Source organism: Hoplias malabaricus, chromosome 12 (genome assembly GCF_029633855.1).
Source record: "Hoplias malabaricus isolate fHopMal1 chromosome 12, fHopMal1.hap1, whole genome shotgun sequence".
In the NCBI taxonomy this organism is placed as follows: Eukaryota; Metazoa; Chordata; class Actinopteri; order Characiformes; family Erythrinidae; genus Hoplias; species Hoplias malabaricus.
Genome location: NC_089811.1, coordinates 10,112,886 through 10,130,488, shown reverse-complemented (window position 1 = coordinate 10,130,488; position 17,603 = coordinate 10,112,886). Strand labels below are relative to the sequence as shown.

The window sequence follows — 17,603 nt, the reverse complement described above, 5'->3', positions numbered from 1 at the left end:
ACACTGACCTGTGCTGTGCGTTGGTGTGCGTCCTGTGTCCTCACTCCGGTCAGGAAGTTGTTCCAGAAACTTCTTGATCTCGTTGTCGTAGCTCGACCACTCGGACACGATGCGCACGGCGGCGCTCAGCTTGGGTTCTTTAGTCTTGGGGTTGTTGCACTGCAGAGGATCAGCACACACACAGTTGTAGACACCTCATACAACATTAATCAGAAGTTTGCTGCACTGACATCTTCTTGTTTTCTGGTAAGGGCTTCACCTAGATAATAGAACATTGCTGTGGAGCCACAAGTGCATTACAGAGGTCAGGTCCTGATGTTAGATAATAAGTTCTGGCACACCAGCTCATCCAAGAGCTATTGGATGGAGCTCCATTATAGCGCCACTGCTCTGTAGCCTGATGCTGGGAGGCTTTATACCCTTCTAATCCACAATTAGCCTTGAGTATGTTGACATTATGCTCATGTGTAGCTGCTCCAATATCCCATTTGCTGTACTGCTTCTATGTGGATTATGTTGTCTCACTAAAATCCCTATAGATTCTAGTGAGTGTGGGCTTTCTGTTCCTCCCGCTGGACCCATCGCTGGAGAAAGATGTTTAATGTCTGGATTATGCTCATCTCTCATGTAGTGTGTGTATCACCTTCCACCAACTGACCTACAAGCCTGGGCTTTTACTTAAAGACTAGGTAAGACTAGGTAAGAATGTTGGAGGGAGAAGGAAGGGGTGGTTAGCTGCCCTCCTCCAAAAGTTACATAGTGCAGTTTCTGCAGTGCTGAGCCCAGAACAGCAAAGACAGAGGCTCCTTTCTGCCCATCAGAGGTCAGCGAAGCATCACAATTTTTTTGAAGATGTGATTTCAAGTAACAAATACAGGAGGTCCTCGGGTTACGACAGTCCCGAGTTACGATGTTTCGTGGTTACGACACATCTCCCATTTACTGTATAAAGCCTTGTTTCGACTTAAGTGTTTTGCGTTGTAAACGTCGTAATGCGAACTTCGTGTGTGGTGTGCGCGGCGGAGGAATACACGGTTACGCGGCTCGGGACCGAGGAGGATAGGTGTTAGGATAGGATAAGTGCTTACAGTATGTTATTTACGTACAGTATGTACGTATGTTCCGACTGAAAAACGGTTTACGACGCGAAGTAGGAACGGATCAACGTCATAAGTCGAGGACCCCCTGTATTACACTGTGTTCCTTTAAAGCAGCACCAAGCAGTATTTGTACAATAAAATTACAGCAAAAATCATTGTGATGTTCCACTGAGCTGTAATAGAACAGCCTCTGCTACTCTGGATTCAGCACTTCAGAAACTGCACTATGTAAATTTTGGAGGTGGGTAGGCGAACACCTCCCACACAGATCCCCTTTGCTCCCCCTGAATTTACAGATTTTCCGGCTATGCACCAGACCCACCAGGACCCTCACCTGGAGTAAGTGGTTACTGAATATTAATGAATGAATGAATAAATGAATGAATTAATGCGTAAATGAATGAATTAATGTGTAAATGTATTTACTAGTTTAGGAACTAGGGCTGAAACACAACAACAGAACGGTTAGAGTACTAGCTCTGTGCAAAGTAGGCTGATTTTTGTATTCAATCCTGTAGGATCAGTAAATTAAACAATATGAAAAATTGGGCACTGAAAAGAGAGTAAACATAGAAATAAAAAATGAACAGCTCCGTGTGGTGAAAATGAAGAGAAGGTAAAGTAAGTCTAGCCCATTTATCTGACGCTAATCATCAGAGTGTGGCATTGTCTAATGAGACATTTCCCCCACAGCCTCGGAGCGGGAGTGTAAATGAGAGAGCTATTCTTGTCTCGTAAGAAACCACTGATTTCAAGTCATTGCTGTGAAATGAAATCACACTATGCAACAGTAGGAGAGTCCAGGGGTAAAAATACCCAATCTTACCTAGTGTTTCTTTAAAGCTTCATAACCCCTAAGGGTCATTCATAGAATAGTAAGATAAGGTTTTTAGAACATGGCACTGCTGCCAACTTATCAAACCTTAGAGAAACTAAATGCTAAGGATCTAGAAAAGACCTTATAATTTTGGAATTATACATTTTTGCCACATATCTGAGATTTAAGGAAACAAAAGGTGTTTCTTTAGTTGCTTAGCTCCAAATAACTTGATGAGCCACTCCAATGATCATCAGCTGCTTCACAAGTTTAACCTGAATCCCTTCCATAATTTATTTGTAATTCCACTCTTGTAGAAGAGCTAACTGTAGAATAAACTCGTAAATCCCTGTGGTTTCTAAAAAAATCTCAGCGTAACTGGGGCCAGCAGCTCATTATTGATGCCTAGAAGCATCCTCCAGTCCATAGCGACCTTCCTAAGGGCCATAGTGGTGGACGTGTGTGTGAAATATGCACGCCAGTGCAGAAATGTAGAGAACGGTCCTTTGTTCTGCATTCTCTGCTGCAGAAATGACCACAGCCAATATCCTCACTGTTATCAGGAACTGCTTTGACATGGGCTGCTTCCACTGTATTTCTATGAAACGTAATCACTTCCACTTTCTCCACTGTCTTTCTGGTTTGTGATGCGTCAATCCAACTTTCTCTCCCAATATATCAGTGTTGATATGGGATAGGTTTCAGAATGGAGATGGTTATACACTGTGCATACTTTGTGGGAGGAGAGGAGGATCTTTAGCAGAAGGACACATACCAGGTCGATGGTCTTGGCCGTAGCTTTGGATGCATCATCACACCAGGTCTCGCACCACATCCACTCCTGAGGAAGAGACTTGATGGCCACCTGATGGATCATGTTATTGGGGAGGTCCTGTCAAACACAAAGGAGGAGTCCTCAGTAACCGAGTTCAGACAAAGAGCACATATTTGGCATTCAGCCTGCGAGCCCAAATAAGAGTGCTGACCTGGTCCAGATTGGAAAGACTGTTAGGATCCTGGCTCAAGGCTTGGTACTGTCCTCGTAGACGGTCGCCTGCTGCAATCTTCCGGAACTTCTTCAGATCCACCACATACAGAGCACTGAGAAGGAAGGGGAGAGATTTATAACAATATGAAAGGGTACAGCACAATTCTTTGGATAGACGTAGTCTGAGACCAACACAATGAGCTTCTCGTTCATCAGTAGAAGGAAAAATATCTAGGCAGCAAATCACAGGCACCTCCTACTTTAGCCGATGCTTGCTCTGCCTCCAGTGGCTTAAAATCAGTGGCTCTCATTGAAAATTAATGAGTATTGTCCTCTTTGTCACATGTCGCTCAGGTGTGAACGCAGTGTTCCTGAGACTGTATCCCTACCCAAGCTGGTTATGGAACACCCATCTGTGCGGTAGGTAGTGGAGTTGTGAATTACTCGCCAAACGTTTAGCTCATGCACTTATCCACAGCTTATCCTAACTGTCACTGAGGGTAAAGTTAAGCAGTTTTAAGTCATGCTTCTTAGACTAACCTTATGTGATATTTCCTGTGACCTAGATGCGAGGCCCAGTAACCGGTTTTCCAGAAGCGGTATCCTTCCATCTCTTTGCGGCTGTCGCAGAATGGAGTGTATCCATAAGGGGCACCTTCCAGGTCCAGATCCCTCAGCTCCTTCAAATCCGCTCGGACAATCTGAGAGAAAAAAAAGGAGGGATTCTGTAAACAAAGTGTGTGTGTGTGCGCAAAAGCTCTTTCTGAAGAGCCAGTCAAGGGAGCTACAGCCTGTACATGCACAATCAGAACTATTTGAGTGTACAAAGTGTTCCTTGCCCAGGCAAAGCCTCCTTCACCCAAGTAAAACTACCCTCACAGGTGAGGAGCACTACTCTTGTGCACAAGGCAAATTGCACCAACACTGGACTGCAAACGTCTGGTCAGTATGAAACTTCTGCCAATGCTACTGACACATTTATATCTGATAGTTGTGGGTGGATTCCAGCTGTAACCTGAGGTATGAGAGTTTTCGCTCACTCACAAATTAAGATTAAATCGATGCCATAGATTTAGTTATTCACCCCATCACTGCATAGAGTAGCCCAGCATTTAAATGAAAAGTGGAATATAAGGAAAGATCTCTATTCATCTGTCATTACTAGTAAACACAGCCTTAAATACAGTTCAGGTTAGGCCAAGGGATGAGCTCCTACAGAACTGGCTGATCTTCTAAAACACAAAGTACCTTTCACTTTAATGAGTGAATTCAGCTCCTTTAAAAGAACCTTTTGGTATTTTTGCCTTTTGGTATTTTTGGTATCTCCTGGGCTCCCCCTACTGAATGCCATCAAACGTTCACAGAAATGTTTACCTGGTCAGCGTCCACAAAGATGATCTTGTCCACAGCCAGAGGGAAAAGGACATCCAGGAAGAGGATCTTGTAGCCCCAGATAATGCGCTGCTTCTCCGTCTGCTGATGGAGCCAGCGGGGCCATTTATACTGAACCAATTCATACTGGAAACCATACGCCTTGGCCATGTGTGGAATCGACTCCTATACATGGGTAAAACACACACACACACACAAACAAATCAGATGAGCCCATGTATCATATAGAAAATATTTTTTTTTATTATTATTATTTTGTACATGGAAATTCACACAGTGGTTTCACCTTAAAGGAGGGGGACAGGTAGTTCTTCAGGAACCAGAACTTGATGGGGGTTTTGGTGTGTTGCAGGACGGACAGCATCATTATCCTGAAAAGAAAATAAAGTGAGGGATAACGGAAGGTGTGGAGAGGAGGGGGAGTTTGTGTGTGTACAGCGTGTGGGCATCTGACCTGAGGAAGCGTTCGTACAGGTGACCAGACGCCACTGAGAAGATGTTGAGAACGTTTTCCTTCTTTTTCTCTCCTTCTTCTGCGCTGGAGCCGCCTGTGAAACTGACACATGCACATGTACACACACACACACACACACACACACAAAGAGTAAGCATCGTTCATCTGCAGCAAGAGTATACCAGTGTTTATAGCTACAATCACATTACAGGGTTAAATGTAATATTACAATCTTCCTCTGAGATTTGTGAAAGCACAACATCTCAACACACTTGGAGGACAACACTAACCGGCCAGATCCACATTCCGCTTGTGATCAGGCTCAATCCACACATGACAGCTCCAAGATACATATCCAATAAATGGCCTCAAGAACAGGCAAAAGCCTGAAACAAAATGGGATGCTCTGGAGCAGCTGCACATGAGCCTCAACCGTCAGCTAGCAGGGTTTAAAGCCCCCAGCGATAGGATGTGGAACAGTGTAATATATCATTTAAAGAGAGAAAATAGATTGGATGTAATGTGAACATAGCCTAAATATTTGGACAGAATACAACACTGACACCCGCAAGCAAGCACAAACAGACACACACACACACACACAAACACAATTTTAATAATGCTCTCTATTTTCCGCAACAGATCCCATCCTCTTGTTAAATGTCTGAAATGACCCGACTCAGAGAGCCAAATACCTGCTCAGGAGCTTTCAGCTCATAAACTGAAAAATGAAAAAATACAGGCAGGCCACAGGGCGGCTGGGGGGCAGCAGTACACCGCTTCAGGCCATTTCAAGACACTGCGCTTTGGAGCTTTAAATGATAGAAAACATGTACTGAACTCTTATTAGGATATAAACTGCGCTGAGCGTAATTTATGACTGAGGTTATATATAGTCATGTCTGACTCATAAACAAAGTGAGACCTCACAGGCTACAGAAAAGCTTAAACTGTAACCTTCCAGCAGGGGGCGGCGATGGGAAATGCCTGTACCAGTAGCATTATTACAGATTCTGTTTAACTATTTAACATCTACTATGTGCTTATGGTGAGAATCCCTGAATGGTGCATCCTTACTGTGTAGCTCTTAAGTGCATGTGAGTGAGTGAGTTATAAGGGAGTTAAGGCAAAAATCTGAGATAACCGATGTGAAGGAGCAACGATGTAAAAAACAGAACGCTCCTATTATAATCAATACAGCTGGCTGCTAGTGTCAGTGCCAGGTTTGACCGACCTGTTTTTATCTCTGATGCATCACGCCACAAGGACTTTAAGCAAAGCTTCAAGCTGTTTTCTGATTGGTCAATAGTTGTTTAAAGTCTAACTTGATGCTAGTGGCGTAAACATACTGAAGGCTTTGTGATGCAACGTGATACACTAAAAACGCTCGCTGGCAGTGAGAACCCTGTTTCAGTGTTGCCTCAAGTGGATCCCAATTCGAGAAATCAAATGTGCACAAGTTTTTCCTCAAGTGTATCTGATTAGCCACAATACACATTAATATTTAATGAGATCAATACAAACAAATAAAGCCATACGCAATTTGAAGGTTTCAGATGGCTATGTTTCTGTTGGATGGCTTTATGGTTATAGACAATATATTTAGGTCCATTTTTATAGAAAACAGTGCTATATTCAGAGCTGGAAAGTGAGTTTCCCTAAATGTACCAAACGAATTCTACATAATAATTCAGCAGTTGAGATGTAAACAAAGTCAGAGTGGGTTGTTATGAAATGGTTCACTGTGGACAGTGACGTAGCTTACAGTGGTGGTGATAGGAGTCAGGGCTCGTAAGGTGTAGAGCTGAACAGAGATGAGCTATTTTAGCAGCAAATTTAAAAAAAGCAAATCTCCTTTCTTTAATCTGTATTGTTCAATTCTGATTGGTTCAGAAACTGCAGGGGTACCACTATTCGTGCTCCCGACAGGGGATACACAGCAACACAAGGGAAAAGTACACTCTGTACCCAAGAGTGCTTTCCATATTTATTGGGTTGTTTAAGGGTGGTATGTGATAGAGTTAAAGTTTTAGCTCCCTACCTTTTCTCCAAAGAACTCCACATACTTCACAAAGACAGCGGTGAGCGAGGAGACAGATCACAAAGTTAACACAGTTGTTCATTAAACCAAACACACAGACACAGACACACACAACTTGTGATCACACAGTCAGAGTGTTTGTGTGCTAAAAGACTTCAGCAGGATACAAACACCCCAAACACACACACAAGCAGCTTAAAAGAGCATGCACAGATCTCTGTGTTAATTAAAAGGACAATTAGTCATTTTCTTCAATGGCTCCTATTCATATTATGAAACAGCCACTGTACTAACAAGTAGTGGCTGAATATGGCCGCCATCCACGTGGGGCCCCACTCTAACGATCATTCAGGAGCTACCAAGTGGTTTTCTTTTTTATTATTATTTTTCCCCCCTCTGGTTGGAAACAACATGTCCCCAAGTCCAAGAATCCAGCACAAATCTGATTTCTCTCTCACCCTTTCTCTCACACACACACACACACACACACACACACACACACACAAAAGCTGTCTCTGTTGGACTCACCTTGTAATGGAATCCCACAAGCCTTTGCTCTCAGCAGCCTCGCTCAGAAGGTCTTCGTTAAGTTTGTCTGGCTTTTTCTGAACCTGAAAATCAGAGAAGTCTGAGATTCTGCTTCTTATGAAATTCCGAACTACAGACATGAGCTAGAAAATATCGCAAGACTGTGACTGATTATTTTAAAGTTCTAACGTATAAAAATTATATTGAATATCCATTTATTCTATGAGATACAAAAAGCCCAACGAATGCTTCTCCTTCATAATCACATAAAAAAAGACCCTTTTTTGCTTTTTTGTCGTCACAAAAATGTTTTACCAATTTTATTACTATTTTTATTACTATATTGCATAAAAGCTATTTATTTAATAAAGTTAATAGCTTGATATTACTATATAACTATAATATATTATAATATAATGTACTACATTTAGGGAAATCTACAACAGTATGGAACACAATACAGGGGGTCCTCGACTTACGACGTTGATACGTTCCTACGTTGCGTCGTAAACCGATTTTCGGTGCAAGTCGGAACATACGTACCTACTGTACGTAAATAACATACTGTAAGCACTTATCCTATCATAACACCTATCCTCCTCGGTCCCGAGCCGCGTAACCGTGTATTCTTCCGCCGCGCCACACACACACGAAGTTCACGTTACGACGCAAAACCACTTAAGTCGAAACAAGGCTTTATACAGTAAATGTGAGATGTGTCGTAACCACTAAACATCGTAACTCGGGACTGAAGTAACCCGAGGACCTCCTGTATTACAAAAGAGATACACAAAAATACTTGGACACTAGTTCTGTCAGTAATATTGCTGCATTGTAATCACTGGCCGTGTATACACACAAATACAACAGGCACATTTCATTAATTCATTCATCAATGGGTAAATACTCACTCGAACTTTGATGATCTTGCTGTGGAAGCTGTTGAGCACCACTATCACATCTCCAGCATCTGTAGGTGAGTCCGTTCCATCATGTCTGGAGCATAAAAACAGCCGCTTTAACAAACACATACTGCATTACCATCTATAAAACTAAGCTTGCAGTCCAGAAACTCTATGATAATTACAATGATGATACAGTGTTCTCTCTCTCTCTTTCCCTCTCTCCCTCCCAGGCGGGACATATATTAAACAGATGAACAATGGCACTGCCTGGGTGAAAAACGATATCACTTTCAGCTTTACCCAGAGAAGTTGGGGAATAAATCTTAGTATCTGGGATCATTTTAAAGCATTTTAGTTCCAAACACCTGAAGAAACCTGGAGCAGTGTACCTTGTAACTTTTAATGTGCTTTAAACACTCCGCATTTTTCACACTGTATTTATTACCAGGTTTCACCTACCCGTGATGTGCTTAAAGTGGATATCCATCATATTTAGAGTCTTATGTGGGTGGCTGTAAAATGTAACAGGAGGAAATAAACTTCTATTTGAATCAGCTGCTCTTTTAATCTGTTCATATTTTTCTTTATTACATGTGTGGGTTTATTTATTTATTTATTATTTGAAGCAAAAAGCAAGAATCTTTCTTTTTTACGAGACCATTTTCTAACTGCTTTTGATCTGGTAGGATATAGTAGTTTTGGTGATACAAAATTGATTATGACATAATATGTGAACGAGCTTGATTCCGATTGGACATGTGAAAATTGTGCACACGCCATGTTTGAAACTATCATAATATATATATAATCAATACCAAATACTCACGCTTGTATCTGATAGATGTCCTCAGAGCGACCCTTACGCAGTCTCAGGATCCAGGCCCCAGGGTTGGCCTTTAGCTGGAAGTAACCCTTCAGAACACAAAAGGAACAAACCACAAACGTCAGAACTTTGAATGTGCACACATACAGTTACTTTACAGCACGATTGGGGCTCACCAGGTTGGCCATGACGATAGTGTCCTGCATGAGAGGGTCCTGCTTCATGCCCAGAGTGAACTGCAGACCCCTGGGAGGCTGACCATTCGACAGGTCAAAGCAGTGCCCCTCCAGCAACAGATATTCCAGCTCATATTCCGCATTCACCACTCCACTGACCTGAGATCAGACGACAAATCATATGTCAGACTGGTATTTATTCTTCTAGAGTGAAGCAGCTGATCTGGGGTAAGCTTTTTGTCTTTACTATCCAACAGAACCTAACGATATGGACTGTGAGAGCTCCTACCCTCCTCTAAAAGTTACACAGTGCGGTTTCTGCAGTGCTGAGCCCTGAGTGGCAATGAAAGAGGCTCTATTCTCCCTTAAACAGGTCAGGGGAATATCACAATGATTTTGATTCTGTAATTTTAAGGTAAAAATATTATGTAGTGTTCCTTTAAATAGGAAGAGAATAGTAATGGACAGGTTTCTTAGAATGTGTCTTTTTATTTCTATAGATTTGACGAATGCCTCTTTCAAACTGAGATGTAATTATTGGTCAAAAAAAAAGTAGAAACACACGTTTTGCTGAATGTATAGGTACCTCTTGTAGATGAATGTTGTCCAGGTCGTACGAACTCCGAACTGCTTGCACCATCCAGCTCTCCGGAGTGATCATGTTCAGAGTGAGCAGAGGGGATTCTGGGATTTCTGTGAAGCGGGCCACAGGACCTGGTGACATGGTATCATTCCCCAGGAAAGACACCTCCGCCTCCAGCACAAAACGATAGAAACTGAAGAAAACACAGCAGAATATATCACCTCCACCTGTCATATAATATAATTTATATATATAATAATTTATATATAATAGGAAATATATATAAATATATATATATATAAAATATAATATATATAACATTTATTTTAGTAGTTCAAATATAAAATTCCTGGTCAAATGACATGCTTTAATGACCATCTAAATGAAAAGAAATGGAAGAAGCAGTCTGCAGAGAACATACATTCGCACATTTTAATGCACAATTTAACAAACGGGGGAAAACAAGGCATGAAAATTAAGCAAAATTTTGGGTACATCTTAATATTTTATGTTTGATATTTCCAGTGTGTTAAACCAAGTGAGTAATAAGATACTGTGCACTGAAAGTTTCCCTAATTCATTATTTAAAGGGGATGGTTGAGTGAGGGTTAAGATAAATTTCTGGCAACATTAAATGTCCTCAAAAACTTTATAACAAATTTTATTTCAGTAAAATTCATCAAAATGGAGCCAATGTGGTCAGTAAATGCACACAGTATAAAAATACAATCAACTGTTTTCTTTGTGATGTTTCATCTGAAAAATCAACAGCAAAGTAAGTGTAAACCGTGTGTTTTTAACGTCTCATTAATTATAAGACTTGATATCAAAAATGTAACATTTTATTGAACTCCAGTCGCTGTGTAGAGTTCCAGAATCACTTATGGAGAAAGCCAAGTGGCCTCTGGTGATAAGGCCTGCATCTGAGCAGGTGGTATGCTGCTGTGTGGGCTTTGTGAATGTGTTTGTGTAATGTAATGTAATTGGCCGCCGTGTCTCACCTCTTCAGGGGCATCTCGGAGAGCTTGGCTCGGCAGTTCATAAACACCTGCACTCTCATATTGACCACTTGACCAAGCACCTGTGGGAAATCAAGGAGAGCGCTGCCATGTATTAAAAAAAAAAAAAAAAAATTATATATATATATACACACACGTGACTCGTTTTAGTACAGTGAGCTCATGTACGTGTTTGTTTTTCTTGGCTTTTAACACAGTTAGGACTTTTAAAGTCCCAAAATTGAACTGAAACTACAAGGTATAAGTAGATTCACAAAGAGATCTCAACCCAAATCTTCAAAATGTCACTAAGTAGCTCTCTCCACTCCCTTATTTCCAATTCTTTCTGAATCTGGAGAACAAATGCCCCACAGAACATGGAGTGGGCAGAAACTAAACCACCATCAGCAGCTCATCACGATTAGAGCACACTGTAAACTTACTTTTGTGAGTTGCTCTGGATATTTGTAAATGTTGTAAATGTACATGTAAACATGGAGCAGAATAAACTACACACTACACACACACACACACACACCATGTTTCATATGATATCAGAATGTGGAATCATACCGACGTCACATATCTGTAACTCATTTCTTTCAGGGAACTTTAAGTGTTATTATATATCGCAGCTGTTCAATGAAAAATGTGTCTCCATTTTTGTGGATTTTCAGTTTATTACATCATTTGAACAGAGCGGCCGTCGTGTGAAAAACACTGTGTGAAAATTTAATGATTAATGGACCAATAGAAGTGCTCCAAAATTACCTGGAATAAAACAGTTCACATTAACTTCCATTGACAGTTAAGGTTTTTTCTTTCTCCTATAAAGTTACTATTATTCGTTCATTCATTCATTTTCTGTAACCGCTTATCTAGTTCAGGGTCGCGGTGGATCCAGAGCCTACCTGGAATCATTGGGCACAAGGCGGGAATACACCCTGGAGGGGACGCCAGCCCTTCACAGGGCAACACACACACACAATCTGCAATATCTCACTCTCTCTCACTTACACACACACACACACACACACACACACACACACACACACACACACACACACACACACACACACACACACCCTACGGACACTTGAGTCATCAATCCACCTCCCAACGTGTGTTTTTTGACTGTGGGAGGAAACCAGAGCACTCGGAGGAAACCCACGTGGACACAGGGAGAACACACCAACTCCTCACAGACAGTCACCCGGAGCGGGAATAAAACCCACAACCTCCAGGCCCCTGGAGCTGTGTGACTGCGACACTACCTGCTGTACCACCGTGCCGCCCAGTTACTATTATGTAGATAAATAATTTGCAATAACACTAAACGTTTCCTAAAAGAAACAAAGGGAAACATCCAGCCAATGGTGTCTTGTGTCTACTGATGAAGGACTGGAGGACGATCAACACAAACTGGGAAAACCGATGAGCTACTGTCTCTGACTTTACATCTGCAAGGTAGATCTGCAAACTAGATCAATGTGTCTGATACAGTGGCCAATGAGTGGGACAGTGGCTCATCTGAAACAAGGTCATTTTAATGTTTTGGCTGATTGATGTGTGCAAGTGTATGTATGTATTGACATTCCATCATTCCATATGTATTATATAAATCAATACCTGAATATAATACCGTGTTTATAAGATTAAGCTTAGTCCTACAGTGAATAAATAAACACTTTTTGTTCTTCTGGTCATTTTTTTCTTTGTGCTGGTCATGGACATATGAAAATGCCTGTAAACACACACAGACACACACACACACACACACACACACAAGCTTACGATCAATATTGGAGCCAGCTTCTGAGCATCTCTTGTGAGCGGGTCTACGATTGCAACCACATCATAGAACACCTCATCTTCCCTCGGAGCAAGGTGCAAAACACTGCGGACGCAGGAATAAAACAGACACAAAAAAATCAACCACAGTAAGGAAACTGAAGAAGCGTATAAAGAGCACTTCAGTTAATTCCGTTAGCTGCAACACTCTGTTTACTAAAGACACAGTTTAAAGTTACCTTCAGATGTAAGACAGTGTTCTAAACTAGAACGTCATTAGAAAAAGCCTAGTGTTAAAACCAAAGTGTATGAAAACAATGCAACTGGAAAATATACAATTGCAACAGAATATGGTACACTTCCTTTCTATAAAAATAAAAGCAGAAAGACGGATCCTTCGGGGGACCATCACAGTGACGGGGAAGGCACTCAGTCTTTCTGAGAGTGTAGTACGAATATAACTGGAACGATGTGGGTAATGATGTGCAAATGCTATCGGATGGGAATTCACCTGTGTTTGTCTTTTGCAAATTTGACATCCTTCCGAGCCTCTGCTTTGGGAGCAGCTGAGAGAAGAGCATCCACTTTCATAATGAGATCAGAGGCTCTAGAAAGGAAGCACACACTTGATTCATCACTGAGATTCCCCACACGCTCTGTTCATATTTGTTTGATTGGATAAAAATATGCCAGACAAATCCTGAACAGACTACATTACACTGAGGATGGTAATGAGGGCTGTTAATGAATGTTTACTTTCCCAGTTATTGGTCAATAATACATTGGTCACCAGTAGAGAGTGCTTTTAATTAACCCCAGCTTCATGTTTGATGAATATCAACAGAATGGAAATTATTTGAAAGACTGCATACTTTTTAGGAGTCAGGCTCATTTGCTTGACTTTAGCTTTGATCTTCTCGGCCGAGGTGCTCACTGTGATCTTCTCCAGGAGGTGGAAATCATCTGCACTGAAGTCCTCCTCTTCTTCAAATGGACCCAGGATCTAGTTGAGGATGGGAAGTGGGGAGAATCAAATATAAAAGCTCACATAACATCATTCAGAGAAACTTTCTATTAAAGTGATTTTAGAAATGCAGGATTTTAAGAAAACTAGACTTCAGCTTTGTTTGTGTCACGTGGGGTTTGAAGGAAGAAGGAAGTATGGACAGAGACCAACACCATCTAGAAACAAGTAATCACTATAACAGTAATACTGAGTAATACTGAGTCACAGATATGAGAAGGTTACAGGTCTAAAGACCTAAGACCTAACTTCACAGGACTACAGTATGGTGATAAATGATCAGTAAATAGAGGAAACACATGAGAACTAATATAACATACATATGCACAAGATACTAGAAAACACTTAAGGAGAAGCACAACAGAATATAAACTTACATCTACACAAGATACATGAAAATGTCTACAAGAGAGGGATACTTCTGAATAACTACAAAAGAGATTAACATCAAAGGGTAATAGAGAAGGAGACACACAAACACCAGAAACACCTGTGATAGTCATGAGACTCAAGGAAGGGGGTGTGGCTACAAGATTTCTAAGACGTTGAAACCTTACAGTTTAAGACAACTGAGTTACATCAATCACAGACTAGGAACTGCCTGCTTTGATAAAACCCACCTCTAGAATCTGCCTAACTGTAGATGAGTAACAGAGCTAACTGGAACAACACTGCAGGGGTATCAGTGGCGCTGCTAAGACTGAAGAACACCCAATCATTGTGTATTGGCCCCTGTGGCAATTTTAGCCATTAAAGTGTCTATGTAGCTGTGGTGGTGAATCTGGGCCTAGGCTAGGAATAGTCCAGTCTGCTTATAGTGTGAGCTCCACATAGTGCTTCTCAAGGACTTTTGTTCCTCTGCTAACAGAAGCTTCCCACCACAAATGACACCATGAAAAGCCAGTTGCCAGTCCCTCTCCAGAACACAGAGATGGTCATCTGTATGCAGGGCTGTTGTAGATGGTTTATAATGCTAATCAGGAGGAGGGAGACTCTCTCTCTGCCTCTCCCAGATGGCTGTTCTGCATAGCTATATATCCACTGTATCAAGAGATGTTTGAGGCCACTCCAAGAGTATTACCAGCAATGTGTTCTTGCCTTAATTGTTGTCTCAGGATAGTGTCCTTGGATTAATGTAGGTCTTTAAAAACATCCAGAGCAAAACCCCGCTCGGCATAATGTACTGCTAGGTCTCCATTTTGGACCATTCTGCAGATTTCTCCACATGGAATAAAACCTGGCAACCCTCTCTGCATATTCTTGGCATTCAGAGCCCTAAAGCCATTAACCTCAAATACCTTGAGTATTAATAGCAGTAACAAAAAATTCAAAATGGTTCTAACATTTAAAAGCCTGAGAAGTGCAGCTCAGAATGGAATCCCTCTGAGGAAATAACAAAATGTTCTTAAAAATAACAGAAAACCCTTTAAAACACAAACCCATGGGCAGCTAATTATTTTCCACAAGCATCTATAAGAAAATTGTATAGATGAGTGATTCTTATATTAGGTGGTGCACAGTAAGGCAAATAAATATATAACACATATACAATTCATGTCTCTTTTAATAATTAGACTGTAAACGGGATGTCACTTTGTAAGTTTTGCTCAATAAGACGGAGAATTACAGTGCTTAGATTATATTCCAGTGGAGTTTGGAGTGGTGGGTGGCCTTTCAAGTATTATTTTGTACCAAAGGAGAGGGTGGGGTGGGGTTATAAGGTATGCTTATTTACCTCTGTAGTATCTTAAGAGTACTTCCATAAAGAGTTCTGGTTACGTCTTTCTCTAATGTTTATAGTTATCAGTAACTCTCACATGGCTGATTCGGTTTAGGTATTCTTGAGACGGATTACAATAAATTCTTCCACCTAAAAATGAATCAAATCTCTGTAAATTATCCTGATTAACAAGTTCATTAGCATATATCCGACTGAAAAAAAAATCCTAAAGGTTCCTCCTAGTGTGTGGGACCAACACATGCAGGGAATAACATCCAAATTACCACCTGTGGTGACCCAACATACTTTACTGACGCAGCAGATACAGAGGAGGTTGAAAACTGCTGGGGTGTTCCTTTAAGGCTGCTGTAAATGGAGAGTGACAGCCAGTGTCAGAGTTTCTCAAGCTCTAGGCTGTTCATGGCTTCTCTGCTGAGGCTTCAGTTGCCCCACCTGTGACCCTCACATAATCGGCCTCCAGCTGAGTGAGCAGTACAGAGGATTGGGACACAGCCCTCAAGTCCATAGGGCTATGGATCAACATTAAAATGTTGAGTCACCACACACAGGACCACAGCTCAGAGACTGGACTGTGTTTGAATGTAAAACAATTCAATATCTGTGAGTTTCTGTGGCCATGACAAGTTTCTATATTCTCATGAGTCAAGCAATAAAATCAGTGGTGGGTACGGAAACTTATATATTGGAAGGCTTATTTTACTAATTCTGATGCAAATAAAACACAGTTTTGAGTTTACCCTTGCTTTCCCATGAGAGTGCATATTTAGACATATTTCAAATTCAAATCCAAAAACGCGTATTTGCATTTCTGTGTACAATGGCTGCCAAAGTTAAAATGAAAAGGTAATAACAATCTCCTACTTGCGATTGCATTTCCTCACCATTGCGCTACAGCTCTCTCAAAACGAATGTTATTGCATTTCTACTGTCAACAAGGCCATCCTGCCAATCAGTGGGACAGTGGGAGGGACATCAAGAGGGATTTACTGCTCGAAGACACTAACAATAAGTGGTTATGAGGCAGTGTGTGTGTGAGTGAATGAGGGGTGTGAGTAATTGCGTGAGAAAGTGATTGACTGACTTGGTTGCTATGTGAGTGAATAGTGTGTGTATGAGTGAGTGACTGCTTTGCTTTCACTCTAATGAATGAACGAGTGTTTTTGAGTGAGTGAATGATTGGACTGTGAGAAGTTTGGTGTGTTCTCCGTGTCTGCGTCGGTTTCCTCTGGGTGACTGTCTGTCAGGAGTTTGGTGTGTTTGGTTTCCTCCCACAGTCCAAAAACACACGTTGGTGGGTGGATTGGTGACTCAAAAGTGTCTGAGAGTGTGAGTAAATGTGTGAGTGTGTGTTGCCCTGTGAAGGATTGGCACCCCCTCCAGGGTGTGTTCCCGCCTTGCGCCCAATGATTCCAGGTAAGCTCTGGACCCACCTCGACCCTGAACTGGACAAGCGCTTACAGATAACGGATGAATGAATGAATGTATGAATGAATGATTGGAGTGTGAGTGAATGAGTAAGAGAATGACTGACTGAGTGATTGCACGATTGGGTAGGTGAGAATGAGTGAGTGCGTAACTGCAAAAAAGACCATAATTGCATCAGCGGGTGAGTGAGATCACCGCTGAGTGAATGAGTGAGTGATTGTATACATGTGAGTGAGTAATTGAGTGAGTGATCAAATGTGACTGTGTGAGTTACCGCACTGAGTGAGAGTTACTGAGTCTTTTTGGATTAAGTGAGTGAGCTTTTTAAATGGGAAAAGTGGACCTAAGCTGTTGGACCGAAGGTGCCCTGAGGTCCAGAACACAGAGTGAACACGTCAATCCAGAAGCAGTGTCTCACCCGGCCGTTGCTGACCACAGCTCTCTGTCCAGTTTTCAGCTTCAGCACGTCCTGACAGAAGCTCTGCTGGCTGCGCAGAAAGCCCACCTCCAGCGTGTTGAACTTCTTCTCAAAAGCATCCTGGTCCATTCCCTGGGGCATAGTGAAATGTACACAGTTAAAGGGGAAAATCAACCAAATTTTAAAAATTAAACCTTATGATGTAAAGAAAGCAGGGCTGCACGGTGGCGAAGCAGATGGTGTCGCAATCACACAGCTCGAGAACTGAGCAAAAATGGCTAAAAACCTCGCTCCTCATTGCTGTGCGCTTGGGTCAGGGTGAACTGCGAACAGCTCATTATCATATCGTTTTTTTTTTATCCTTGTGGTGTTTTGATCAAAGCCACAACATTTCATTAA

The 17,603-nt window shown here is 41.6% G+C and overlaps 1 protein-coding gene across 1 annotated transcript in view; it reads right to left on the bottom strand.

Annotated features, from left to right (window-relative positions):
- Window positions 1-17,603, bottom strand: part of LOC136710716 (UDP-glucose:glycoprotein glucosyltransferase 2-like) — a 37,437-nt gene that overhangs the window by 1,318 nt on the left and 18,516 nt on the right. The window contains exons 23-39 of the mRNA XM_066686495.1: window positions 17,205-17,336; window positions 13,469-13,599; window positions 13,108-13,203; window positions 12,600-12,702; window positions 10,809-10,888; window positions 9,811-10,000; window positions 9,225-9,383; window positions 9,052-9,137; window positions 8,232-8,316; window positions 7,321-7,403; window positions 4,752-4,853; window positions 4,584-4,668; window positions 4,280-4,462; window positions 3,446-3,606; window positions 2,904-3,018; window positions 2,693-2,809; window positions 9-159 (exon numbers count right to left, since the gene is read on the bottom strand). Coding sequence (XP_066542592.1) covers window positions 9-159; window positions 2,693-2,809; window positions 2,904-3,018; window positions 3,446-3,606; window positions 4,280-4,462; window positions 4,584-4,668; window positions 4,752-4,853; window positions 7,321-7,403; window positions 8,232-8,316; window positions 9,052-9,137; window positions 9,225-9,383; window positions 9,811-10,000; window positions 10,809-10,888; window positions 12,600-12,702; window positions 13,108-13,203; window positions 13,469-13,599; window positions 17,205-17,336 — 2,059 coding nt within the window. The remainder of the gene's footprint in view (window positions 1-8; window positions 160-2,692; window positions 2,810-2,903; window positions 3,019-3,445; window positions 3,607-4,279; window positions 4,463-4,583; window positions 4,669-4,751; window positions 4,854-7,320; window positions 7,404-8,231; window positions 8,317-9,051; window positions 9,138-9,224; window positions 9,384-9,810; window positions 10,001-10,808; window positions 10,889-12,599; window positions 12,703-13,107; window positions 13,204-13,468; window positions 13,600-17,204; window positions 17,337-17,603) is intronic.